Genomic DNA, 26,111 nt, shown 5'->3' with positions numbered 1-26,111 from the left:
AGGAGGGGCGGGAGGGGAGGCGGTGGCGGGCCCCCACCTCCCGGGCGCTCGGCCCGCCCCTTCGCTCCGCGGTGGCGTGAGGGGTCTCGGCGGTGCCTCGGCCGGAGGGAAGCGGCAGGAGGGGGTGCGCAGGGGCCGCCGTCGCCATGCAGCGCCGGGTGTTCGTGGTGGGCGTCGGTATGACCAAGGTAGGGGGCTGTCCGCCGCGCCGGCCCAGCTCCGCGCCCGCTGGCCTGCGCCTTTCCCGGCACCGCCTGCGCGCTGAGGCCGTGCGGGAGGGCAGAGCGAAACTTCGGGGGGGGTCGGCCCGGGCCGGTCTTGCCTCTGAGGCGTCCCCCCTTCGGGCGTCCCCCGTTGGCGCCCCCGCCGGCGGCCGAGGGGGGCGCGGGAGGACGGCGGCGCTGTGGCGGCCGTGCGCTGCCTCCCCAGCTGGGGCAGGGCCCCTCGCGAAATACGGTCGCGGTCTCAGGAGCGCCTTTGCGGAGAGGAGAGGCGGCGGAGCCAGCCTGGGCCTGCGGGTCAGGCCGGAGCGACAGCGGCTCCGCCGCCTTCCGTGCAAAGTTCACCTTCGTTTGGTTTGTCGCGGGGGGCGGCTCCGCCGGCCGAGTTAAACGTTTTGGAGCTCCCTTGGGCAGGTCGATACAACCGACGTGGGCAGGCCAGAGCGTGTCCCCGTGTTACTGCAGCCTCGGGTCCCCTGGCCCTGAGGGGCCGGGTTGCTGGTGGCTGAGGGAGACCTGGAGGCTGCAGGGCAGCCGCCCCGCAGGTGCCCCCACCGTGCGGTTCTGTACCTGGTCACTCGCTTGCCAGCACGGAGCTCCCCCAGCGTGGCGCCTTGTCAAAGGGGAGCAAAAGCTAAAGGAACCTTTTTTGATCTCGGTGGATGAAACTTAAGGCGACTTTGATATTTGCCAGAGTAGTCAGAACACCCCCCCCCCCTTTAAAATAACTTTTTTTTTTTTGTTGTTGCTGCATGGGTATTTCTCCAGCATGTGATGTGATAGGGGAGGCAATAAAAGGTAAAAGACTCCGTTCTGTTAATTGTGTTTATTGGACTGGATCACAGAATGTAGTTTTGGAAGTGATTGGACCTCACCTTAAACTCATTTGTGATGTGCTCAAGGAAGGAACAGTAGCATGGAAGAGACCACTAAAACTGGTCGGACACCACATTGCGTCTTAAGCGTTTTATTATGAAGTCTTTTAGGATTGTATCCCTTCTCTTTTTTTAATCTTAATGGTGTAATGTCTGCTAAAAATTGGCATACCTTCTCAAAACAACAATCCGTGTTTCCTGCGTGTGAAATTGTCGGTTCCACAGACCGTGCCTTTCATTTTCCAAAGCTGATCATCTCGGTTACCACTTTAGTGTGATTTGAGAAATTGTCAATACTCCTTTTTTCCTCTTTGTTAGCCCAAGTAATGTCAATCGCTCTTACAGGCTTTTACAATGATCAATTCACTGACTGATTTTTCTTGTGGCCTTCAGTATGAAGGTTCTCTGTCTAAATTAAGGAAAGGAGGCACTACAGAAAGTACAGCTAAGTGTTGCGAAAGACTGGAGTTGGGGAGGTAAGCATAAGGAGGTAGCAAATTAACTTCTATATACTAACAGTGATCATCAAATAATTTGTAGAACTGTAATTAGTTAGTCTGAGGATTTTTTTTTTTTTAGCAGTAACTTCTTGTTAATGATGTAAAAACGCAAAGCACATGTATTTATTGGTGGATTCTAATGAGTCATACTACAAATAAAATGGAAATACCACCAATGGTGAGGGGTAAGATACGATATGGTTTGTAACAAAGTGGAATAAGGCTTGGGAAAGGGAGGCTTATGTAGAATTAAGTTCTGTATAAAGAACACACATTTTCTTGTTACAAATAGGAGTATGACAAAATAAAGTGGAAGGGAAGTATTTATCAAAGTCTTAGTGAAGATCATGTCAGTGAAGATGGCAGTTATTCTCGGTCCCACCCACAGGCTTTGGACAGGGTTATTGTCCATCTCTGTGCAACTAATGGATCTTCTTTAAGACTGAGCAAAAATGGTCCTCAGCTTCCATAAAATTGCACTATTTTCTGGTTTTAGCCATCACAGGGCTTGGTAGTAGCACTTGGGAATTGTGCAGATTTTGTGCATGCACTTTTGGGTCAATTAAGTTAAATTGTTTGCGTTATTTGAAAGTGATTGTTTGCAAACCTGTTTCTAAGTTAAATAGAAAGCTTTTAAATATACCAAATTGAGCAAAAGATGTATTAAATCTCACTGTGATTTGTTCTTGTGTTTTGTTTTGTTTTGTTTTTTCTTGTCAGTTCACAAAGCCTAGTGAGAATAGCGTTGATTATCCTGACCTGGCTAAGGAAGCAGGTAATTTAATAGTAAAGAAGGCATTTAGTTTAATTGCTGACACTTACTTTAAGTCTTACAGTTAATCTTTTTATTATACATATGAAGGAACAGCTACTGTTCAGTGAATAGATACATATAAGAAGCAAATATAAAACTGATAAAAAAAGAACATTTTCACAAAATCAATAACTTACCCGATCAACTCACTGCCTTCCAGCACTGAAGTCAGAAGGATAGCTTAAAATTTAATTGGATGCTTAAATAATTTCATACCTACATATATTACTCAAACATACTTTCATTGGGACAAACAGCCTTTGTGCATGAACACAGAATTGATTGCATGAAATATTCTGATAAAAGAGTTTGTTCAGAACTCAAAATACTGCAAAATTGTCATTATGAAAATTAAGGTGCAAGACTATATTAACCATTCTCATCATATAATAAGGAATTTTTACAGCTCACTCTTTTTCTTGTTTGTGAATGCATGAATCATACATACTACTCTAGGTTTGCTTGTTATGGTTGAGGTGCTTTTTTTTTTTTTTTTTTCCTTCAACTTTTAAACTTTTTTTCAACTTCTAAACTTTTTTTAGGCCAGAAGGCTTTATCTGATGCTGGGATTCCTTATTCAGCGGTGGAGCAGGCATGTGTGGGTTATGTTTATGGTAAGTAATGTCATTTGACTGGGATGTGACATCCATGACATTTGCAGACATTGTGTGGATAAAGTATGGGGGATCCTATCAATTTCAGGTTATAATATTTAATCATGTCAGTTTGTAGAACTGTCTCAAACTTTTAAAAAACTATTCTTTTTAGTGATCACAGGTCTATGCCTGTTTATTTGTGTAGTTTACAGTTCTAGTCATGGAAAAGACTTCCATAAAATTGTGTCTTGCAAATGTGTTTTTATACAAGTAGCTCTTTCAGCAAGATCAGATGGTATATTTATTCAAGTGGTGCAAAACTTAGGCATTGTAATGTTTATGGCAATAGACTTAAATTCTTTTATTGTTTCTGTGATGCTGTGTGTACACTAGAATGGATATGCTTGTTTATCCATTGTTCTTGAGTTGAAGACACTTGCTAGGGGTATTTTGGGGATCAAACATGTACTGTGTCCTTGCACTTTCAGCCCAAGAGCACATAAGAGATCTGCTTGGACTCGACTCTAAGGGACAGATGATAGATGAGATCTACTCTGAGAGGTTCATAACTATTTTAATCCTATGGACATATATAGAACTATTAAACCATGCTTGAGTACTGTATAAGATTATTGAGACTACATCTATTAGTATGGCTCCAGAATAATGCTTCACAGCTGATGTAGACAACAGTGAGTTGTTCACATACCAACGCAGCGCTGCCCTGCCTTCATTGTGGTTTAACCCCAGCTGGCAACTAAGTGCCACACAGTCACTTGCCCACTCCCCCACAGTGGGATGGGGGAGAGAATCGGAAGGGTAAAAGTAAGAAAACCTGTGGATTGAGATAAAGACAGTTTAATAGGTAAAGCAAAAGCTGTGTGCACAAGCAAAGCAGAATGAGGAATTCATTCACTACTTCCCATCGGCAGGCAGGTGTTCAGCCACCTCCAGGAAAGCAGGGCTCCATCACACATAACGGTTACTTGGGAAGACAAACACCATCACTCCAAATGTCTCCCCCTTCCTTCTTCTTCCCCCAGCTTTACATGCTGAGCATGACATCATATGGTGGGGAATACCCCTTTGGTCAGTTGGGGTCAGCTGTCCCAGCCATGTGCCCTGCCAACTTCTTCTGCACCCGCAGCCTCCTCGCTGGTGCAGCGGTGTGAGAAGCAGAAAAGGCCTTGACTCTGTGTAAGCACTGCTCAGCAGTCACTAAAACATCCCTGTGTTATCAACACTGTTTTCAGCACAAATCCAAAACATAGCCCCATTCTAGCTACTGTGAAGAAAATTAACTCTATCTCAGCCAAAACCAGCACAGTCTCCACCCCTTATTGCATACAATTTATGTCATGCTCAGGTCTCGCACTATCCAATACATCCTCATTAACCCCCACCTCCATTCCCATCCTTTGATATAATACACAAGTATCGTTCCCTTAGTCTGTGGACCACCTCTGTGAAATGTCTGTAAAACGTCCACTGAGTTCACTTAGTCCATGACTTTGGGCTCCATCTGTTATGGTGGTCACTCAGGACAGAAGAGGTGGTGTGTTGCATGGAGTTACTGGGCACCAAAGCCAGCTCAGGTTGAGTCACTGCTGCACTTGCACTGTTTCTTGTGAGGCTTGTCCTCCATTGGTTCAGGTGGTTGCTGCTATAGTAATTCCCATAATGTGCAACTCAAATCCTGGGTTACAGCAATTTAAAGGTATATCCATGACAACCTCTACCCCTGGTCCCTTTGGGCCAGGTTAGAGGGTTTAATATTGCAACGAACTCCTCCCCTTGCTTGGCTAGCAACAAGGGATTGCTGCTATAGTAATTCCCATAACATGCAACTCAAATCCCGGGTTACAACAATTTAAAGATATTGCCATTATAATCTCCACCCCTGGTGCCTTTGGACCAGGTTATAGGGTTTAACATTGCAATGAACTCCTCCCTTTGCCCGTGCTCTGGCTTGGACTTATCCATAGACTGCAATCCCTTGGGGGTGTACCTGCTCCAAGTGGAGCCTTATCTATGAGCCACAGTCTTTTCAGGGGTATGCCTGCTGTGGCATAGACTTAGCCACTGCCACAGTCGCTTTGAGGTGCCCCTGTTTGAGCGTGGCCTTATCCTTGGGCCACAATCCCTTCAGAGGTATACCTGCTGCAGCACAGACATAACCACGGCCACAGACGCTTTGAGATGTACCTGCTCTGGCATGGGCTTATCCACAGCCATGGATGCTTCGGGGTGTCCTGCTTCTGCGTGGACTCATCCTCAGGTCACAGTCCCTTCAACTCGAGTACATACTGGAGTTCCAGCCTGTCCAGTACAGCAGCACAGGTTTCTGTGTACAGCAGCGATGCCCTGCCCATCTGCCAGCCCAGGTGCATGGCCGTTGCTGTTATCAAAATGCTCCTAGGCACAGCAGAGTAAGATGAGAAGCAGTACAGCAAGCAGCAAAAGCAAAAAGCAGCCACTAACAAGCACTAGACTCTAATATAGAGTAAGGCAAGCAAGCACAGAAGCCTGCCAATTAATAGCTAACCAGCAATAACAGCTGTAAATTTTATCTAGCACATTCCAATCAAATCTGTTGTTATCTTGAACCCCTCGAGCCCCTCATTGGGCGCCAAAAAGGACTGTTGTGGTTTAACCCCAGCCGGCAATTAAGCACCACACAGCTATTCACTGGGATGGGGGAGAGAATGGGAAGGGTAAAAGTAAGAGAACCTGTGGATTGAGATAAAGACAGTTTAATGGGTAAAGCAAAAGCTGTGTGCACAAGCAAAGCAGAATGAGGAATTCATTCGCTACTTCCCATCGGCAGGCAGGTGTTCAGCCACCTCCAGGAAAGCAGGGCTCCATCATGCATAGCAGTTACTTGGGAAGACAAAATGCCATCACTCCAAACATCCCCCCCTTCCTTCTTCTTCCCCCAGCTTTATATGCTGAGCATGATGTCATATGGTCTGGAATACCCCTTTGGTCAGTTGGGGTCAGCTGTCCCAGCTGTGTCCCATCCCAACTTCTTGTGCACCCCCAGCCTCCTCACTGGTGGGGTGGGGTGAGAAGCAGAAAAGGCCTTGACTCTGTGTAAGCACTGCTCAGCAGTCACTAAAACATCCCTGTGTTATCAACACTGTTTCCAGCACAAATCCAAAACATAGCCCCGTACTAGCTACTGTGAAGAAAATTAACTCTATCCCAGCCAAAACCAGCACAGCCCTCAAACAGATTTCTAGTAGACGCCCTCAGCAGAAACTTTTAACTTGCAGTCACTGCTTATTGTAGTGAGAGGAGATGGTGCTAAATGGTTGGTCTGAACCTTTTCCTGTCACTCCAGTTCACACATGCCTGATGTATGTCTCAAAGCAGTCAAAATCAGATTTATATTATGGGGAAATCTGTTTCCATTCCGAAGAGAGTTTTCAATTTACTTTCTTCCTGTTTCTCTATTAATGACTGTATTATGGCAACTGAAATAGGGTCAGTCAGCTCTGATAGCAGCTTCCAGGCCACACCTCTAAGACGTTTCTGTCCAGTCCAGTTACCTTCCATTGATTCACGGCCTGTTATCACAGAAGCAGGACACACTTCTGTTTTTAAAATCTGGTGATTTTAATCTTGTTTCTAAGGTTCTTTTACTGTGGATACTTGAGAGACATACTCAAGATGACAGTTCAGAAGTTCAAGTTTACAGTTAAATGGTAGCATTGCACATACATGGTGGGATTTCCTTTTGCTAGTGAAGTTTGAGTACGTACCTTATTTTAATGTTGTGCCTCTATGTAAAGGTGACTCAACCTGTGGACAACGGGCCATCTATCATGGTTTGGGTTTAACTGGCATTCCTATCATTAATGTTAACAACAACTGTGCTACTGGATCAACTGCTTTGTTCATGGCCAGACAACTAGTAGAAGGAGGTGAGTTGTTTTGCACTGGGTAATACATGTTCTTTATTTCTATAAATATAACTTGAATGAAGAACGGAACTAGTGAATGTGAGTACTCTGAGTTGTAAATGTCCTATCCTTATAGGCAAAATTGTGTTTTCTGCCTCACTCAGGTGAAAAGGTTGGTCAGTTGTATATACAAATATAAGACCAAGCACTTAAAAGATTATCACTATGAACTAGAGCATTATGTGTGCACCTAAGCGACTATGTCTGTGATGCAGGAAGATGGTGTATATGGATATAAATGTCCTTTCCTGTGTCATAAGCTATATGAACCTATTAAGTAGTAAGCCAGTTAAGTTTTTTCTGGAAGAATTGTTTGGAGTAGTGCAGAACAAGTTGCATTATAGTACTGCAAGACAGTAGACTCTGCAGGATGAAAAGGAGAGAGGAGTCTGCTAAAAAGCTTTTTTTTTTTTTTTCTTTTTTTTTTAACTTGAAGTTAACACAAGTGTTTGACTAATGCATTTTTGGAAGGGAGGGGAAGAGAGTACCTTCTTATGACAGACTATGCTTTGAACTGACAGATGAGCTTTTCCTTCTGTTTCTACAGTTCTTTTGTGGACTTTCATACTTTCTTGCACTTAAATGCTGATGTTTCTGTAATGAAAACTATAGTAACATTCTGTATGATTATTCTAGTATTTGTAGCAGAGACGTAAGTGCTTGGTCATCTAAGATAATTGCTGTCAAACAGTTTAAAAATAAACCCAAACCTTTTAGTGATCTCTCATTCTTCAATATCAGTATGTTTGTATCAATACCATTCCCACTCCAATTTGACTCTCCTTCAAAAATGAAGAAGGGAGGAAGAGCAGCTGGTAGGTGTTTATGTGTATTTCTTGTAATTGAATAGTTATTAGTACATAATGTCATTTATAATGTGTTTTAAATAGCCACAAATTTTATTTTAAGGTTTGGCAGATTGTGTTCTGGCACTTGGCTTTGAGAGGATGGCAAAAGGATCTCTTGCTTCAGGTGTAAGTGTCTGAAACACTTTATAGGTTTCATTGTATTCATAGATGAAATACACCTCCTCATTCTCTGAGACACATTCTCACAAATACCAGTTGCTTTAAGATGTTGTTGTAGATGATTACAAAAGAAACCATTGTTTTGATCCATGGAAACTTTTAATGAGTGATGATTCTGATTGCAGCTATGACTACAAATTTTGTATGGAATGTTTTAGAATTAATTTTATGTAGTATGTCATGCTTTTAGGATTTTGCCAAGAATACGTGAAAGGCAGGGTTAATAGGGAATAATGAAAATACCAGATAGAATACTGAAGCATTGAGCAATTGAAGTGTCTTTCTCAAAATGACAAAGCAAATCAAAGAAAGAATCTGGGTCTTCTGGCTTTTGGCTTGATGCTTACTCAGTTGACCGGTTAACACACTTTCCCAAAACCTAAGGACTTTTGTAAACCTTTCTTTCTTGTCTCTTTTTTGTTTTTACTGGAGAATTGTGGAGGGGTTTGTTTGTATTTTGCCTTATGGCAAGCAATATTAGAGCCCATATGTCGTTTAACTACAGAACTGCCAAATCTCAATATATGCAGAGGTTTGGGTGAGAAATGTTAAATTTAACAACTGATTTAAATGAGTAAGAGGTATCTTTAACATGCTTCACGATATTTCATCTAGGCTTCATTGAAAATACTAATACAATATTCATTTTATAACTTGGAACTATATTAACTATAGGATTTTAAACTGAGATGAAAAATACCTGAAGTCCTCTGCTGAAAATAGTGACTGTGATAGAAATCACATAGGAGTGGTCCTTGCCATGAAGCAGTGCAGTGATTATAATGTTAAGCATTTTCTGCTTATTAACTCTTTCTTGTAGTTGGGAAATTATGAATGCTTCAAAACATGTCACTGAAGTGCAACATACTGTCCAGTGGAATTGTTAAAATATCAGAAAAACCTCTCTTTTGCTTGAAATCCATGGCATTTTTATGGTGATGTTGTAAAGAAAAGGAAATTATGACTTGCTTTATAACTATTTCTCTTCTTTTTAGTTTTCAGACAGAACTAATCCAATTGACAAACATTTGGAAATTATGATAAATAAATATGGCTTAGCAAGTGCTCCAGTAGCACCTCAGATGTTTGCAAATGCTGGCAAAGAACATATGGAGAAATATGGTATGCTAAAATACATTTTTTCATTGTCCTCTTCTAATGAACTGATTTAAAAAAAAATATATATATAAGGATTTAATTTTTAAAAAATGTTAGCATTCAGTGTCCTTTCTTTTACCCAAGTACTACAAGTGCAACATCTACAGCTAACATATACAGGAATACATTTGGATAAAGACTTATCTACAGAAAAGTTGGTGATGTGTAGGCAAACAAAATCATCAGGAGACAAAATTAAGGCTGTTGATACAGAGTGTCTGGTAATCATGCTAATAGTATGGTTTGTGCTTCTGTAAGGTCTCAGCGATAAGGTTTCAAAACTTCCTGCATTTTTCCTTTGTGTCTTAGGATGAGTAGATAGGCTTGGGACTGAATCGTTTGACAAAAGCTTTCGGATATTCGATTCAATATAGAGTACTAGGCTGCTGCCACTGCCATTTCTTACCCCCTCACCAGACAAGGGAATTGGCTCCAAGGTAACAGGATGGCCTGTTGAGCATGTTTTATTTGCACTTAGTTTTAGACTACTGTATGGAAAAATTTTAGACTTAGACTCCAGTATTTCACTGCAGCTGTTTTGCACTGATAGGAAAATGAGCATTCAAGTTTCAGTAATACAATAATGGCTTAAATAAAATGCACTTATTTTCTGTATTTCTGTGTTAGTAAGTGTTAAATATTCAAGTTAGGATGTTCTGTTAGCTAAAACTCAACCATGTTTAGTAGTCTTTATCTAAATTTTAGACCTAAGTTGAGTTCTAAGGAAAGCTTTGGTAACAATGAGTCTCTTGTAAAGATGCTTGTAAAGGTCAAATTCTTACGACACGATATTTAAAATGCTTATGTTAGCACTGTTTGGGTAAACAAAGTATTTCAACACAGCTTGCTTTCCCCTTCCAGGGACAAATCCAGAATACTTTGCAAAAATTGCATGGAAGAATCATAGCCATTCAACTAATAACCCGTGAGTAATGTATTCTACCTCTATATTGAACATACATTGCTGTTAAAAAATTCATGCAAACCTGAGTATTATTTTTAGAAATAGTGTGCAGAGTATATTCTTTATTATGGAATGAGAATTATACCCAGCATAAATTCTATATCCAGTGCCTTATACTTTGTAAAAACGGCTCTATGACTGCCTAATAGTGTGATATTAGGATGTCTTCTGCTAAGGGCTGTGCTAAAACTAAGATAGCATCTGTATGTTTTTCTTAGGTATTCCCAGTTCCAAAAGGAGTACACATTAGATGAAGTTCTTCAGTCTCGCAAAATTTTTGATTTCTTGACTGTCTTACAGTGTTGGTAAGGAGAGAACTTAGCACTGTGAAATAAATCTTGATGTTAAGACAAATATGGTAGGACATCTATTTAAATAAAGTCTGTTTGGGTGTAAATTAAAATTTACAGGTTATTTTAAGTAAAACTTCTTATAAATAAAACAAATGTGGAATCTCTGTCTTGACCAAACACGACCTAGATATTTGTTCACAGTATAATACAGTAAGCTGAAATACGTTTTGTACTTTGGGGCTCTCGCGTCATTCTGTATCTTTTACCAATGTGCACCCATTTCTGTTAAGTGTTAATTCTTCTCTTCAGCCTTTCCTATACACTCCTGAAAGGCTTGTTGTTAACAATGTTTATAGCCAAGTAGAAGCTTTGATTTTTTCTAAATTGAAAAACCGTAATGATACGTTTTTATTTTGATGTCATGCTTTTCAAATGTCTGCTATAAATATTACTGAAAGTGTCCAGCGAACACTGAAGGAATTTATAGTTTCAGTGGCATCATCCAAAGAAAGTGGTTTTTCATTTGTCCTTTTTGTTTTTTTGGTTTGTATTAAAAGATAATTCTATGAAAGACTGACGTTACTAATTTAGAATGATTACATCATTATTTTTCTTTCAATCAGTCCAACATCAAACGGTGCCGCAGCTGCAATTTTGAGCAGTGAGGAGTTTGTGAAAAAGCATAAGTTGCAGACAAATGCTGTGGAAATTCTAGCCCAGGTGATGGCTACTGATTATCCAAGCACATTTGAAGAAAACAGTTGTATGAAGATGGTAGGTTTACAATTCTGTATTCCCTCATACTCCTCAGTTTTTGGGTTTTTTTTAATACCTGCAAGTCCTAATGATACTGTAGACATTTCCGTGTCATTAAGCAAACAAATTATACTTTGTGGTGAACGTAAAAGTAATTTCATTTGAGCAGGTGGAGTAAGCAGAGTATCGTTGTGGAATAACAGTAAGAAATTTATAAACAGGCTATCAAAAATGTAGTTTTTAACAAATTATTTAAAGGCTACTTTTTAAACAATTTGAACAGCAAGAAACACATTTCTTTAACTTTTCTGTTTATGAGAGTAATGAAACTTAAAGCAGTTTTACTTACGCCTGTGTAATACTGAAGCTGAAATAACCTGTCGGGTATAGTCATGATTACTTGCTTAAGTAGGATGAAGGGAAACACCTGAACTGCAAAATTTGCATCCCACTGCAAATTGACTGAAATAATTGGACGTAAGTCAAACTATTAGAATACCCAATAGTTTCTACTCTAGTCATGTTCTGTTTGGGTTTCAAATACAATTCTAGTCAGATGGCTGATAGAAAAAGGTAGCCAGACAGTTTGAGGATTTGTTTCAAGGCTGTTGGTCTGAGTCATGCAAAGGAGCAATTTGGCTTGTGGGCAAGGTTGAGAAAATAGGATATTCCCCAGCAAAGTTTCCACATGCCAACAATGAGACTTAGAATGTATTATTTCTTTCTATACAATCCATACTGCATGAATATTAAATGCTGTGATATGTGATGCATTAAAATAAGTTAGAATGCTACCTCCTACAGGTTACTTTCACTTACAGGATATATAGAAGCATGTTTAAAATTAAGTGTAGAAATGAAATTGCTAGCTATGTTTCTTTAATGATATTTTAACGTACAATTTCTTCTGGCAGGTTGGCTATGATATGACTAAAAAAGCTGCGGAAAAATGTTTTGAAAAAGCACGCCTAAAACCTACGGATGTTGATGTGATCGAACTTCATGACTGTTTCTCAGCTAATGAGTTCATTACCTACGAAGCTCTGGGACTCTGTCCAGAAGGTAATACATCAATGGAGATAATTGTTTTATTAACATGGAAAGCATTGAAAATACCTTTTTATCTGTTCATATAATTAGAACGTGGAGTTGTTTACTAGACAGATCTTCTATATTTGAAAGTCTTATTAGCTAACCTCATAAGATGGAAAAGCAAGTTACCACTGTAGTAACATAAGGAAGACCTGCAAACTCTAGAATTAGTTTAACAAATGAGCGTGTTACTGTGATTTCTGAAGAAATATACAAGGCAAATTAAAGTGTTGGACAACTACGAGAAATCATACGGCTAGCTTGTGCAGGGATGGCTCTTTTAAGCAAGCAGAGCAAGGAAATTAAAGGCTCTTGTGATCTTTCTCAGTATTATGCCCCCTTTTCAGGGCTATATACTTACCTACTCCAAGATTTCCCTCCATCTTTGTATTTCCTTTTAAGAAGATAAAAATCGGACAAGAATTACCTATAGAGGGCCTTACCAAGTTACTTACCCTTTGATAGGACTTCTTTAAAAATCTTGAAACATTTTTGCCTTTGAAAATACAGAGTTATTGGCAAGTTGTGAACATGTGTCTGAAGTCAACTGTATAACAATGCACAATCTGTCCAGATTAGTTTAATTTCATTGAAGTGAGTGGATTTACAATAAGTTAAATGGTAGTGGAGTTTAGTTCTATGCATGTTAGTCAAACCATTAAAATTTTCTACTGAAGAGGTTTTTGTTTGATTTCGAATAAATAATGCATTGAACTGCTACTTCAGTATTTTATATATTTAAACTCTAAACGTATTCTTGCTTTGCATAAATAATCATCTGATGTAACCTTTCTCTAATTTGTTTTTAACTAATTTTGAGAAAATATCATACTCTATCACTAGGTGGTGTGTTGTATTAAGTCTAAGCTTTCTCACTGAAACAGAAGTTCATAGATCTTCACGAAGACTTTTCATGTGTTTGTAGGTCTTCAAATATTTGCCTTTGAGTGCTTGCTTTTTACTGTCGTCTTTGCTGTGTTTTTGTGGTGTCTGCAGTAAAAATGGTAAATGTTTGACATTATTTAGATAGGTACATTAAACTTTTCAGCTTTATTCCTTTAATTGAAGATACAGAAGAATCCTGATGGTACTTGTCTATTTGACCAGTAAGTCTTGTGTATGGTAATTTAATAGTGCAATTCTCACCACCTTTCACTCAGTCTGACCTTAATAGTATGTGAAACTTATCTTGGAACAGTAGACTAATTAGACATAGAGATCAGTGAAATGGCATGAACCATATTGTGGATTTAGATGTACAAGACTAACCTGCTATTCTCATTTAATGGCAGAAGTAAGTTAAAAATACAGAAAATGTAGCAGATCTTTTTTAGACTTTGACATTAATAACATAGGCTGAAGAAGCTGGTACAAGAATAAAAGAGTAAGGGACTGGTTAAAGGGGAGAACTGTCTGCTGAAGGCATGGGAACTAATAGTCTGGAAAGCGAAGCAATTCTAAGCATTAGTCTTATGAGTGGTTTTATTTACTATCTTAATGTCTTAATGTAGCCCAGGGTACTGTTAGCCGCCTTTGTGGCAAAAGCTCATGTTCAGCTTGGCGTTTACCAGGGCCTCTGTGTCCTGGGGGTCACAAATTACGACTAACCCCTCTTTTACAAAAACCATAATTATCACTGCAGTTTCATTAATAAAATAATGAACAGCTTCATTATATTAATTATATCATAATACTGTATATCAACAAAACAGCAGATTTAAAAAAGCTGTTGTATCAAACACTAGCGCTTTTACTTCTTTTCCATGTTATGCTTTCTCCAGTAGTATAAGCAAGTCTCATTAATATAGTTTGGCTAATTTCAATCTGCTCTTTGTAAAATCTGTGGTGTACTATTACCTAGGTTTTGACTGATGTGCAGCATCTTCAGTAAGTGACAACAGAATTGAAAAATCACTTAAACCCAAAAAAAGAACATTTTTCTTTTATAAATACTGTTTTATAGGAAAAGCATGTGACCTGATTGACAGAGGAGACAATACTTACGGAGGAAAATGGGTTATTAATCCTAGTGGTGGCTTGATTTCAAAGGGACATCCACTTGGTGCTACAGGTATGCAAAAAAAACATTTCATTTGGTCATGCCAGTTAGATACGAGATACAGCTCTTGAGCAGGCAGATGCTTCCCACTTGTATTTGTCTGTATGAAACATGAGGGCTTCCTAAGACCAGAAGGAAGCTCTGGAGTTGGTTCTCATTTCCAAGGAATGCAAGCATTAGGGCAGGTTGACCATGCAGGATTGCTCAAACCAAAAGAGTTGGAGTGTGAATTTAATCATTAGCACTTGTTTAATCTTCTGGTGCTACTTTTTCTATTGTTGTTAAAGCAACCTGCGAAACAGCTTAACTTTTTTCCTAAATAATTGCTTAGTAGTACAACTTCTGATGATTGTAGTTTGAATAACCATTTTCGTATGTTGTCATCCTTTAAAATTCAGATTTTGGAGATTTTTACTGCATCTGAATAGCCTGTACCCTTGTTAGCTGTAATAAAAGCTATTTCTGTTAAGCCTTGGATGTCAAAATATTTATCTGATGCTTACAACAGAAGCTCAGTTAGTCACCATTTCCCAGCAACGTAGGTTTTCCTTTTTTTTTGTTTTGTTTTTTTGTTTTCTTTAAATTGCTACGCTTGCTTCCAAATGAGATGGCTCTTGGATTAAATGTGTTTGGATTTGTGAAGATAATTCACCTTCCTTATTTGGAAATGAGAAGTTGTCAGAACACTGGAAAAGAGGAAACCTTGTAAAACAACAAACCTTAATCTAAACAGCTGTAACAGCTAGATAATCTGCAGTTAGCGTGTGTGTGGGCGGGAGTATTAGGAAACTTTGGAAGAAAAATATTCTGGGTAAATGAGACTGTGGGTATCTGTAACAGGATGAGAGTATTCCATTGCTAGGTATGTGTTAAATTTTTGGCAGTTACACAGCGATAAATGTAGAGGCAATTACTGGTATTCATGCCTCTCTCTATTGCCAAGGGAGGGGGGGGAAGAGTCACTGAAATGGAGAAAATGACATGTCTACAGATTGTCAGTTTAATTTCACTATAAAGCAGTCTTGAGGCTACCTGTATGCTAATCAGAGGTCATATCAGTCATCTTAAGCTTCCAAACCATTCCAGGGCAGGATGTGCCAGGGTACACATTCTCTCCTTGAGGCTGAGAGAGTGTAAATGAAATCTATTAATTCCCATCTATGACTGGAATTACAAAACTTCTTACGCATCTTCTTCATAATGTTTCACTTGGCAATGCGTAAAATTCGGTGCATAAAATGCAGATTCCTCCTCTGCCTTGCCCAAAGGCCTACACAGTTGTCTAGGGGAAGGGAGAGGAAGGGATGGAGGTCTGTGGACGATGGGGGGAAGAAGAAATGTGCATGTGGTGGAACTCGATCATAATTGCAGAAATAGCTGATAGAATAGTAGGGGCAGACCGAGGGTAAGTGCATTCTGAAAATCAGGGCTATAATGAAAGGGGATTCACCTTCATTTTGAGCCTCCCAAGAAAACATATTCCTAGGTATCTGAGCTGTCAAGAATTAGCTTTATCAAATCCTATTGCATGTATTCACTTAATATCTTATTAGGGAAGGAAGTTTTTATGGAATATGCCTGTAGTATATGCCTTACTTCATTGAACCAGCTATGCCCAGTACTAATTTGAATCACAATTCAGTTATGTATTCTAGGGCTTTTTCTTATCTTGTAGTACATACTTACTACTCTTGTAATACATACTTATTACAGGCATTTTTAATAGTAGTCATTTGTATTGCAAAGAAAAAAACAGTTTTCCAGAAGGTCTTTGGTTGCATTTTTATGTTTGTTAGATTTAGCAAACTAATTTTTTAAATTCCAATTTCCACTCTGAGGTATGTGCCGAGATGGTGAGGTGAGCTCTACTTAAGCTTCTGGGGCATCTTTAGCATTGCTATAACGATGCCATAGCACATAAAACTACTTTAAAATGCTTACGATTGTCACGTATTTGTGTCTTGGAGACTGAAAAGTCAATGCCAAGAAGTCTGTTTACAAGGACCCTTTGGAGAACCGGCATTTTTAAGATGGCTCACGCTGTCCACCCAGGCACGTGACCTCTGAGGGAACGGCTTCTTCTGGCTTCCCTCTATGAAGTCTTGTAGGAATGTGAAAAACGGGTAACTTTGAGTCTCAAACGTGCGCACCCTCAAGAGCGTGCGTCGCTCCTGTAACGACCAGTTTTTCTGCAGCTTCCCCAAAGTGTCTTTGCCAGAGCGGCACTAAAGCGGCCATCTTTACGGCCGGCGGGGAGAGCAAAGCTTGCTTGTTCGTTTTTAAATCCCCTTTTGTTATCGCCTCTCGTGTTGCAGGAGGGCAAGGTGCGGGGGATGCCGTCGGTGGAGGGACGTGGGGCGGTTCCTTGTCGCCCTCGCCCCACGCCGGGCTGGCAGCGGGGCCCACGCGCTCTGTGCTCGATTTTTCAGGCCTGGCGCAGTGCGCCGAACTCTGCTGGCAGCTGCGCGGTCTGGCCGGGAGGAGGCAGGTCCCCGGGGCAAAGGTCGCGCTGCAGCACAACCTGGGCCTCGGCGGGGCCGTGGTGGTGACCCTCTACGGCATGGGCTTCCCCGGAGCCGCCAGGTGAGAGCCCCGCGGGGCTGGGGCTGCCCACAGCGCCTCAGCGAGACGAGATGGCCCCACTCCACTGCCTAACGCCCTGGGAGAAGAGGTGGTGGGGCAGTTGAGGGCCTACCCGCTGCGTGTGGCTGACTTCTCGAGGAGAAAAAGAGCGCCGTGTGTACTGAAAGAGCTCACAAAATAGTCAGCTTTCAGCTTGTATCTCTGTAGAGCGCAAGAAACTGCGCTGCTGAATGAAAATGCTCGTTCAGCATTCGTGTACAGGTATTGGTTATGCTCTCATGGGAAACTTTCACTGTGGGTTCAGTAGTGGTGTAAACTAAGCTCACTTTGTGCTGACTGTGCTCCCATCTCTTTGTGTTTCAAAACGTATTTGGAATTAGCGTTTGCCTCTGTGCAAGGAAGAAATTGCGCTGTAAACTAAAACTTGTGCAGCAGTTGGAACTGTTGTGTACCTGCAGCGCTGCAGGTGTATACAGAGATTATAACTTACGCAGTGTCTTGTTTCTGATAAACAGTATGCGCTGTGAGTTACAAGTTACTGAAAAGAGCAAACTGGCCCATAAACATGGCTCACATGATTTCCTGTAAGGAAAAGTCTAATGTTTGGAGGAAAAAAGCCCAGCAAAACAAACAAAAAAACCCCTTCCAAGAACAAACCAGGCCACATTAAAATGAATTAATTGAAACTAGGGACTTGCCAAAAAAGGAAGACATCCATGGGAACAGAGGTACCTACTGCTTTCACTGCTAAAATTGTTACTAGTTTGGTTTCATGGAGAATTGCTTTCAGCTGTGTGTGTTACATGTGGTATTCTAAGTACTCGTTAGAATTCAGGCATGTTACTCGTCCAGTCCTGGTAAAAAATTTGCACTTGCAATTGTAGCATACTTCAGAGTGAGAGGAGAACGCTGCTATGAAGCTGTCTTGCAATCTGTTATAGTTCCATGCTAGGATGGACAGGAATTGAGAGAAAAATACTTAAAATTTGTATATACACCAGAATTCCAGGTGACACTTTTTTAATACACAGTTCGCTGTATGTTTTCACTTTCAACTTTGCTTAGAAAGATTGAGCTACTTGTTGTGGGTATTACAGTTTTAGTTTTAAAACTCTATGCCAGTACTTTATATTTGCTCTAAAGACCTGTGAACAGTAAAATTTATCATGTACTGGATTTCCAGAAAGAAATATTCCCCTCCCAACTCATATTTCTAATGGCTGTTTTAGCTAGACCTATACAATTCCTGGGAGGTGACAATTTAGTCTCTAGAAGAGATAATGAGAGAAGCAGTTAAACTTTGAAGGGCTACAGTAGTAACTTTTTGTAGTACGGTGTCAGAAGTGATAATTCTGTCACTTCTGTAATCTGTAAGAGATTAGACCGTATGAGAAAATAGGTGTGATACAGGAAAAAGCGTGGATTCTCTTCAAACATGCTCACAAAACTTGGCAGTAGGTGTTGGTACACAGTTTTAAATCACAGGGGGAAATGCTGTTATAGGGAATATACTATTTTCCCATTGCTTTGAGCTTTGTCTTTAAAAATACTGTAATTTTATGGAACAGGGAATCTGTTGCTCTTTGTATGCTGTTGACCTTGCAGTACTGCTTGAAGTAATGCCTTCCTGTCAGGAAAAGCTTTGCATGTATAGATAATATTTCTCCTGAAGAAATGAAGCTTACTTTACTACAGCTCACTTCACCTTTGTTGGTATTGGGAATTTTTAAAATTCTTTCTTAGGTAGTTTCATCTTACATTGGAGAAGCTTAAAAACCTTTAGTTCTCCCAAAGGCTTTGTGTGTGGGAGATACCTGACACAAGGGGTTGCACCAATGTATATCAGACTTTGGAATGAAACAGTGTGGCTAATACGTTTAGATACTGCTTATGTAACTGAATGATGTTTGTGTATTGTGTAATTAAGGGGAAGGTGGTGGCATTTCATGTTTATGAAGACACTTCATACCATTTTTTCTACAGTAATGCACATAGACATAATCATAGGATTTGGATCTAGCCTGTAATTAGTGGCTTTAGTAACAGCTGCCAAGAATGTACATCAGAGTAAATGACAGCTGAACTTGATCCATTTTGGATTAGTCTTTGAAACAGCTCTGCTTTTTTTTGACACCTTACAATTTTACATCCTGTTAGTACAGCCTTGGTTTATTAGCAAAATTGATGTGTCTTCTTCAGATGAGACAATCCCTACTATTGCTACCCTAGCATACATTTGTAGGGTAGTGTTAGTACCACATGAATGTAAGTCCTAGCAACGTTTCTTAAGTGATTCTGTCACTTTAATAATATCGGACCTGACCACAGTTTTCAACTCTGCTACCAAGAGATGGTAGTAATTGTAAACTCGTTTTTCCTGCTGCTTGAATTGCCATTTCTTTGGACACCTCTATACTTACTTCGGCTCTGGGTGCCTCTGCAGAAATGAAGAATTAGATTTCATGCTACTGTGAGGCCATGCAGAATGACTGCTCCAGAGAATCAGGACTAATGCTTAGTGCCTCTTGTGACTGTTAAAAGACCTACGTGAATTGGGAGGGAAAAGAGGATTTGTTTTGCAAAAAAAAAAAAAAAAAAAAAGGTAGTTCTTCGAGATAGTGCATGTGCTGCTCTCTCTTCACACAAGGTGTGGCAGTAGTGTTTGCTGATTTATCTTAACAAGATTAATGATTTACTTTCATTATAAAATTAGTGTCCTGTCCATACATGCAAAAACATCTAGATACTTGAAATGATTGTAATTCAAGCTGTCAAACCCATCAAAGAGTAAGCTTCACTTTGATACCATATAGATGCTCTCTACTGCTAAGGTGTTTTAGTGTGACTGTTGTTGCTGTTGTTAGGCCTATTCATGATAATTTGAAGATACTGGAAATGTGATTAAAGGTATGTAAATGAATGGGTTTTTCCTTTCAGCACCGACCGTATTGTGGCTGTGCCTCTCAGTGCAGCTGTTGATGGATTTAAGTCACATTTTGTCTTCAAAGAGATTGAAAAGAAACTCCAAGAGGTATTTGACTACTTCTTTTACCTACAACAGGATTTTAATTTGTGACAGAACATGTGTGAAACCTGATGGGAATATAGTAGCATCAATCATTTCATTAGTACTGCTCATTGAAACAAGTGTTACAGCTTTGAATTTCACTGCGTCAGAAATCTTTCAATGCTGTGCCGTGATTTTAAATTGCCTTTTTTTCAGACGGTTCCTACCTGCATAAGGGTATTTCAGTAAAGGCAACTTTAGATTGTATGTGAGGAGCTTGCTAACTAACGCAGGAAACTTTGTGTTTGGTGTTTGTTGCTTGCTTTGCAAGTGTGATTAGAAGAAGAAATCACATTTTGTCAGACTTACAGCAAGACAAGACTGTTAAGACAGGGGTAATTTTTTTAGTTGGTAGTTTTTAGTATAGATAGTCATAGTTTGAGTTTGTGAGGGAGAGGTTTGGGGTTTTTTTAAATGGGTGTTTAAATAAAGCCTAATAGAGGGAAGTAGATATTTCTATGTTAGTAGAAAGGGTAGAGGTTTTTAAATTACTTCATGTTTAATTCAAACTATTTTAAAATTATTTTTAAGTAAATAATTTGCACATTACATGGTCATTACAGGAAGGAGAGCAATTTGTCAAGAAAATTGGTGGAGTCTTTGCCTTCAAAATAAAAGATGGTCCTGGTGGGAAAGAAGCAACTTGGATAGTAGATGTGAAAAATGGTAAAGGCTCTGTGGCAGTTAATTCAGGTCAGTGCTACTTTATTATATTATTGCAGAAAACATATAAAATGAAAAGAATATAAATTCATATTCTGTTGAAGCTATAGTGACCTTAAGCAAAAGAGGTGTAGAGCTACCTTAATTTTAAACTTTTTTTTATTACTGACACTTTTAATCCATGATGTTTCGGACCAAGAATTAAACGTCTTCTACTCTGAATTCTGTCTAGATAATTGCATGTTTTATTGGAGGCTCCAGACAGATCTGTCATATGACTTTTACAGGCATCAGAATAAAAAAAAATAATTCAAACCTCAGGTGTTTTGTTGTTCTCCCCTCTTAAAATTTGGGCCAGAAATGTAATTTGTAGTTGTTTCTTCAGTTGCTTTGTTGGAGACACTGGTAGGCGGTAAGCTGGTGTATCTCATCGAGTTACTTCTTCTCTGCAGCTAGTTAAGCAATAAAACTTGACTAATTTCATTACTGTATCAGCTGACATAAACTTCATGTTCCATTTTAAAAAAGACAGAGACAAATAAGACACAGACTAGGTGGTGGTGGGGAGCCCCATGAAAGTATTGGAAACAAAGGATTTGTACCCTTGCCATGAAAATGTCTTGTCATGTATCTGAAGTCATGCATCCTAGTAATGTAAATAAAAAGCAAAAGACAACAGTCTTGTCCTCAGAATCTCATATATCCATGGACCTGCATCATAAAGCTTTTAATTAAAAACATGACAGGGGTTTGGTTTGGAATTCGTCGGTCTAAGTTATTACAAAAAGAAAAGTACTGTTTTCTGTTGTATGGACAACATTTTTTCAAAAAGCTAAGTTTAATAAGAAGATGACTCTAGGAGATGATGTGTGCGGTTTTTAGCCCTTGGTTCATACATTATATTTCTATCAGAGCTTATTAAAATTATTTTTCAGCTTATTTCTGGTAAGAAGGTCCTAAAAACTTCTGGATTTGAATTAATTCAAATGAGTGCTTTTAGAATGCACATGTTGTTCCCATTGAAGGAGAGGGCAGGAAATGCCTGAAATTTCAGTGATGATTATCTTCGGAGTGTCACGGGGGAAAACACATTTATTCTGAGTTGATTTTAATACTAGCAAATTTAAGCTTGATAAAACTTAAGACGATTGTCAGTGCTTGCAATTAAAATTCTGATTACAAGTAGATTATTATTTCTTTCCAACGAAATAATTTGCTTAGTACCTTTCAGAAAGGTCCATCTTTCTTGAGTGTTGGGATGGTCTGTGCGACAAGGTGGCACAGATGCCTCTTGGCTATGGGATGATCTCTTAGTGATATTTTTATAATGACCTTTATTTGTATGTACTTCAGGTACCATTTTGCTAACCTGTAGTACCAACAGATTCTTCATGGAGTTGCAGCTTCTATTACTGTTTCATCTCTCAGTTTGAAACTTCATAGTCAACTCTGTCTTACAGATAAGAAGGCGGACTGTACAATTACAATGGCTGACGCTGATCTGTTAGCTCTCATGACTGGCAAAATGAATCCTCAGACAGTAAGTATAGCAAAGATGAGACGATAAGAGGACTGACTTGTTTGGTTTGAGTGTGTTCAAGTTGAAATCATCTAAATAAATCCCCTCCTCCAAAACTGCTGTGGCTGATCTGAATAATGACAGTTCTTGACTTTCTTTCAACAAATAGGCCAAAGTAAGATTAATCAGGAAAGACAGTATCTGCTCTTCTGAACAGGTACATATTATCTCAGACATCCTGTAGGTAATCCAGAAGGGGATAGAATAGGCTTGGTTTGCAGAAAAGAGGAGGAAACTAGTGTTTGCAGTGTCACTTAAGAAAGGAGGAATGTTGGCCCTCTGTTGGGAGGGCTTTATGCTCATAGCTGGCATTAGTGTAAAGGGTAATCTTGATGCTGAAAAATGGAAATTGAGGTGAGCATCCACTGAATGCCTATGATGATTTGGTTTTTTTATTCCTTATTTTGTCGAAAGCGGCCATAGTGTACAAGTAAACTGGACGTTTAAGTTAATTTTTAGTTGCTGTTCCATACTGCTAAATTTGAAATGCTCTGAGTAACATTCTTTGAAGGTTTTGGTCTGGTAATCACAGGGTAAATAAGAATTTTCACAAACTAAAGCGTGTCTAGGAAAAGTTTGAAGGTAAAACACGTTATAGAAATGTTGTAATGTACATGTAGGGAATTCAGAAGCAATTACAATTTTACATCTACAATTTGGATATTTTAGTGCATGCAGTTCATCTTTTTACAAGGTCCGGAGGAAAAACCCCAGATCTTTAGTGTGTCTGCTCCACAAACTAGATTTGTAAAACCGAATTCATCAGTAACAAAATCAGTAATGGCTGGGGGGATTTGAGTAAGAAATCAGTTGTGCCATCTACTGTACACTATTGCTTTATCATCTTCAATTGAAATAGTGAACTGTTATTCTATGAACTGTCGTCATCAAACATTGGGTATTCTGCTGTGCTTTGTATACAGATCCATCATTATGACAGCACAAGAAACATGCAATACCAAGTTTATTCTCTTTAGGTATCACAAATATAATAAGCATACAACTTCCTCAGTTTTCTGACACTAGAAGGTAGACTAGTAAACACATTTGTTGACGAATATGAGCTACCTGCTAGAACTGTTGGAATTATAAAGCTGCAGGCCAGGACCTGCACATGCATAATAGTCCATAACTTTTGGGAGGGGTGCATTTGTAGTAATATATTGTACTGCATTTCATACCATCTTTCTTTCTTTCTTTTTAGGCATTCTTTCAAGGCAAATTGAAGGTGTCTGGGAACATGGGCATGGCAATGAAACTTCAGAATCTACAACTTCAGCCAGGCAAAGCTAAACTTTGAGCTCATTAGAGTAAACAGTCAGTATTTGATATTCTTGACAGAAAAGTAGAATGAAACTAGACATCGTCAATAATATGGCACAGGTTGGGTTTGACTGGATGTCTCTCACCTAAATTCTGTGGTTAGAGACCTTAATTCTCTTAATAAATTCCATCGGTTTGTCTGTGGCAAAGATTTTTAGGCTAAGCTTAAGGCGCTAACTCTTAAAAATGGTATATATGGTGGGTATTTGTGACAATTTTTGTTTTAATCAATATGAAAAATTTTATAAAACTTAAAGTTGAATGAGGCTGCTTACTGTTCTTCAGGTTAGTTGGGAAGAGAGTAAGGAAGGTTATAAATAGTTTGACATATCAATTAAATGACTTGCATTTTTTTAAAAGCTGTAATAGGTCATACAAATGCTTTCAGACTTCCATTCTAACAAATCTGCTGCTGCTTCAATTAAAATGGTCTTATAAAGGGGATCTCTAACAACATTTTTTTTAGAATACGCTTTAGGAATTTGCTAGAAGATACTTTTCGTATTACTACTTTGGAATTAAAAAATAAACATAATATCCAGAAGTAAGTAGGAACTAGGAATGTTGCTTTGAGATTCACAGAACTTGATAATACTTCACCTTGAAAAAAAATTAGGTTTGCCAGGAGAGCAGAGAGGGAGTATATCCAACATTTTCTCTGTCTTCTCCTGAGAAAATCTGGTGTTGATCACTATGAAATTCTTATCAGTAATGTAAAGGCTTTAACTTCTGTTTTGGGAAAATGTATTCTGGTTGGAAGTTTAATAGAAAATTAAATATACTTTTCCTGTTCTTCTGTGTGTCGCTTCTTTGGATTTGTAAACATGGGATTCATGTTAATGCTCTGAACTGACTGTTTTGTACAGATGGTCATGAAGGGCTTCTGCAGCCATTCATTTTTTTCCTCCTCGGGCATTGTCGGTAGATACTCCATAAATTACATCTTGGTCCAGTATATACACCTCATATCCTCACATATGTGTGTCATGACTGAAGAACTTACACATAAACTTCCACTTCCCTGGTTTAACTAAAATCATAATAAAAATTAGCTAATTCAAGCCAATCATTCTGCTTATCTGGTGTGAATGACTAGCAGATTGCTGAGCAGTAAGAATAACTGTACTGAATCAGACCAAAAATTGATCTAGCCCACTATATTTTCTGACCGTTGATACCTTGGAAGGAATATTAAGATGGCCTGAGCACTTGTTTACCGAGAATACTTCACTAGATGCCAGTGATTTTCTTTTTTTCCAGCTCACAAATTTGAGCCAGAAGTGGTATGTTTGTATCTAAAGTTCTTGGTGGATAGTCTTTCATGAGTTTGTACAGTCCCTTTCTGAATCCTTGATGGCTTTTTAGCATGGGTCAAGAATTTCTGTAGCTTACCTATGTGTCATGTGGAATTAAATTTATTCCTTTTTATCTTAATACATTGCAGCTTTATTTTATACCTCTTGGTTGCTTTTTGTTGTTGTGGTTTTTTTGGTGGGTTTGTTTTTGTTTCTTACTAGAAGAAACAGTGAGCAGCTTTGAAGCACTCCTGGTATTTATATTCTTGCTCTATCACCTTCAGGCTTCACAGCCTAAAGAAGAGGATGTTCTATTTAACTGTGTCACATGGACAGGCCTTTGTAACCTTTTGGCCATCCATGTATCCTTCCTGTATGCTGCATTCTGATTGTCCTGTTAAAAAGCTTTCAAGGTACAAGAGCATTTTCCGCTTTTATTTTTCTTTACCCAGTTGCTTTTCTGACCATGGCTAGTTTTGAGCTCATGTTTTCTTAATCTCTTAAAACTGGGGCCTCATTTCTTTCATATTAAATCAGTGCTTATTTCTACACTGTGAGGCTGAAACTTTTTTTTAAATTATTGCATATTCGTTGGTTTATTTATACTGAATTTCAACTGTCTGTTTTACTGTCCAGGCACTCAGTGTTCAGACCTGTCTGCAGCTTTTGTATTCAGCCCTCGTCTTTAATAATCTGGATGAAATCAACTTTTATCACCCCACTGTTCATCTTCTTTTCCAAAGCATTAGTTTAGTGTTGAATAGGACAGATATTGCCTTGCTCCACTGAAGACTTCTTAAAATACAATCTGGTTACACGAATCAGGTTTCCTCTTGTGGACTTGGTTATTGACTTACCCAAAGGATTATAGTAGATAGGAGTCAGGTCTGTCAAACGAACGCAGGTTTAGCACTCTACAAAATAACATTTGCTAATGTATCCACTGCTTTTTCCTAAATTCTTGCCATTTGGCTTGTGGGTTAAAATAAAGGGGAATTGCAGGATTGCAGCAGTAATTCTGTACTGAAAACAGTTTGTTCCTCTACACAGTTGCACGTATACCCTTTCATTAGCAAGCTTTGTCCTCCTTTTGAATCACTGATACCACCAGAAGAGCTTTGGGTAGATGTCTGAACCTGCCTTTTCCAAGAATTTTGAGCATAGACGCAACATATTCTTGGCTACTGTTTAATTGAAGAAGCAAATGAATTTTGAAGTATAAACAAGCTAAAATGGATCATAGTAATCCATACCAATAAAAGTTTGGCTAAGATGTGCTC

General features: G+C 39.1%; 1 protein-coding gene across 1 annotated transcript; it reads left to right on the top strand.

The window, feature by feature from the left end:
• The first annotated feature begins 48 nt into the window (after positions 1–48).
• Positions 49–24,328, top strand: SCP2 (sterol carrier protein 2). Its single transcript, XM_087734469.1, has 16 exons — positions 49–188; positions 2,317–2,371; positions 2,953–3,024; positions 6,801–6,932; positions 7,881–7,945; positions 8,995–9,121; positions 10,019–10,082; positions 10,340–10,426; positions 11,038–11,188; positions 12,085–12,232; positions 14,226–14,333; positions 16,751–16,904; positions 19,842–19,935; positions 20,535–20,664; positions 22,095–22,174; positions 23,418–24,328. The coding sequence occupies exons 1-16, from the start codon at positions 147–149 to the stop codon at positions 23,511–23,513; spliced, it is 1,605 nt and encodes a 534-aa protein (XP_087590595.1). The 5' UTR covers positions 49–146; the 3' UTR covers positions 23,514–24,328.
• The last annotated feature ends 1,783 nt before the right edge of the window (positions 24,329–26,111 follow it).

This window comes from Nipponia nippon, unplaced genomic scaffold, assembly GCF_047370975.1.
Source record: "Nipponia nippon isolate SJK-2023a ecotype South Korea unplaced genomic scaffold, ASM4737097v1 scaffold_5, whole genome shotgun sequence".
Lineage (NCBI taxonomy): Eukaryota > Metazoa > Chordata > Aves > Pelecaniformes > Threskiornithidae > Nipponia > Nipponia nippon.
This window is presented reverse-complemented; position numbering and strand designations above follow the sequence as displayed.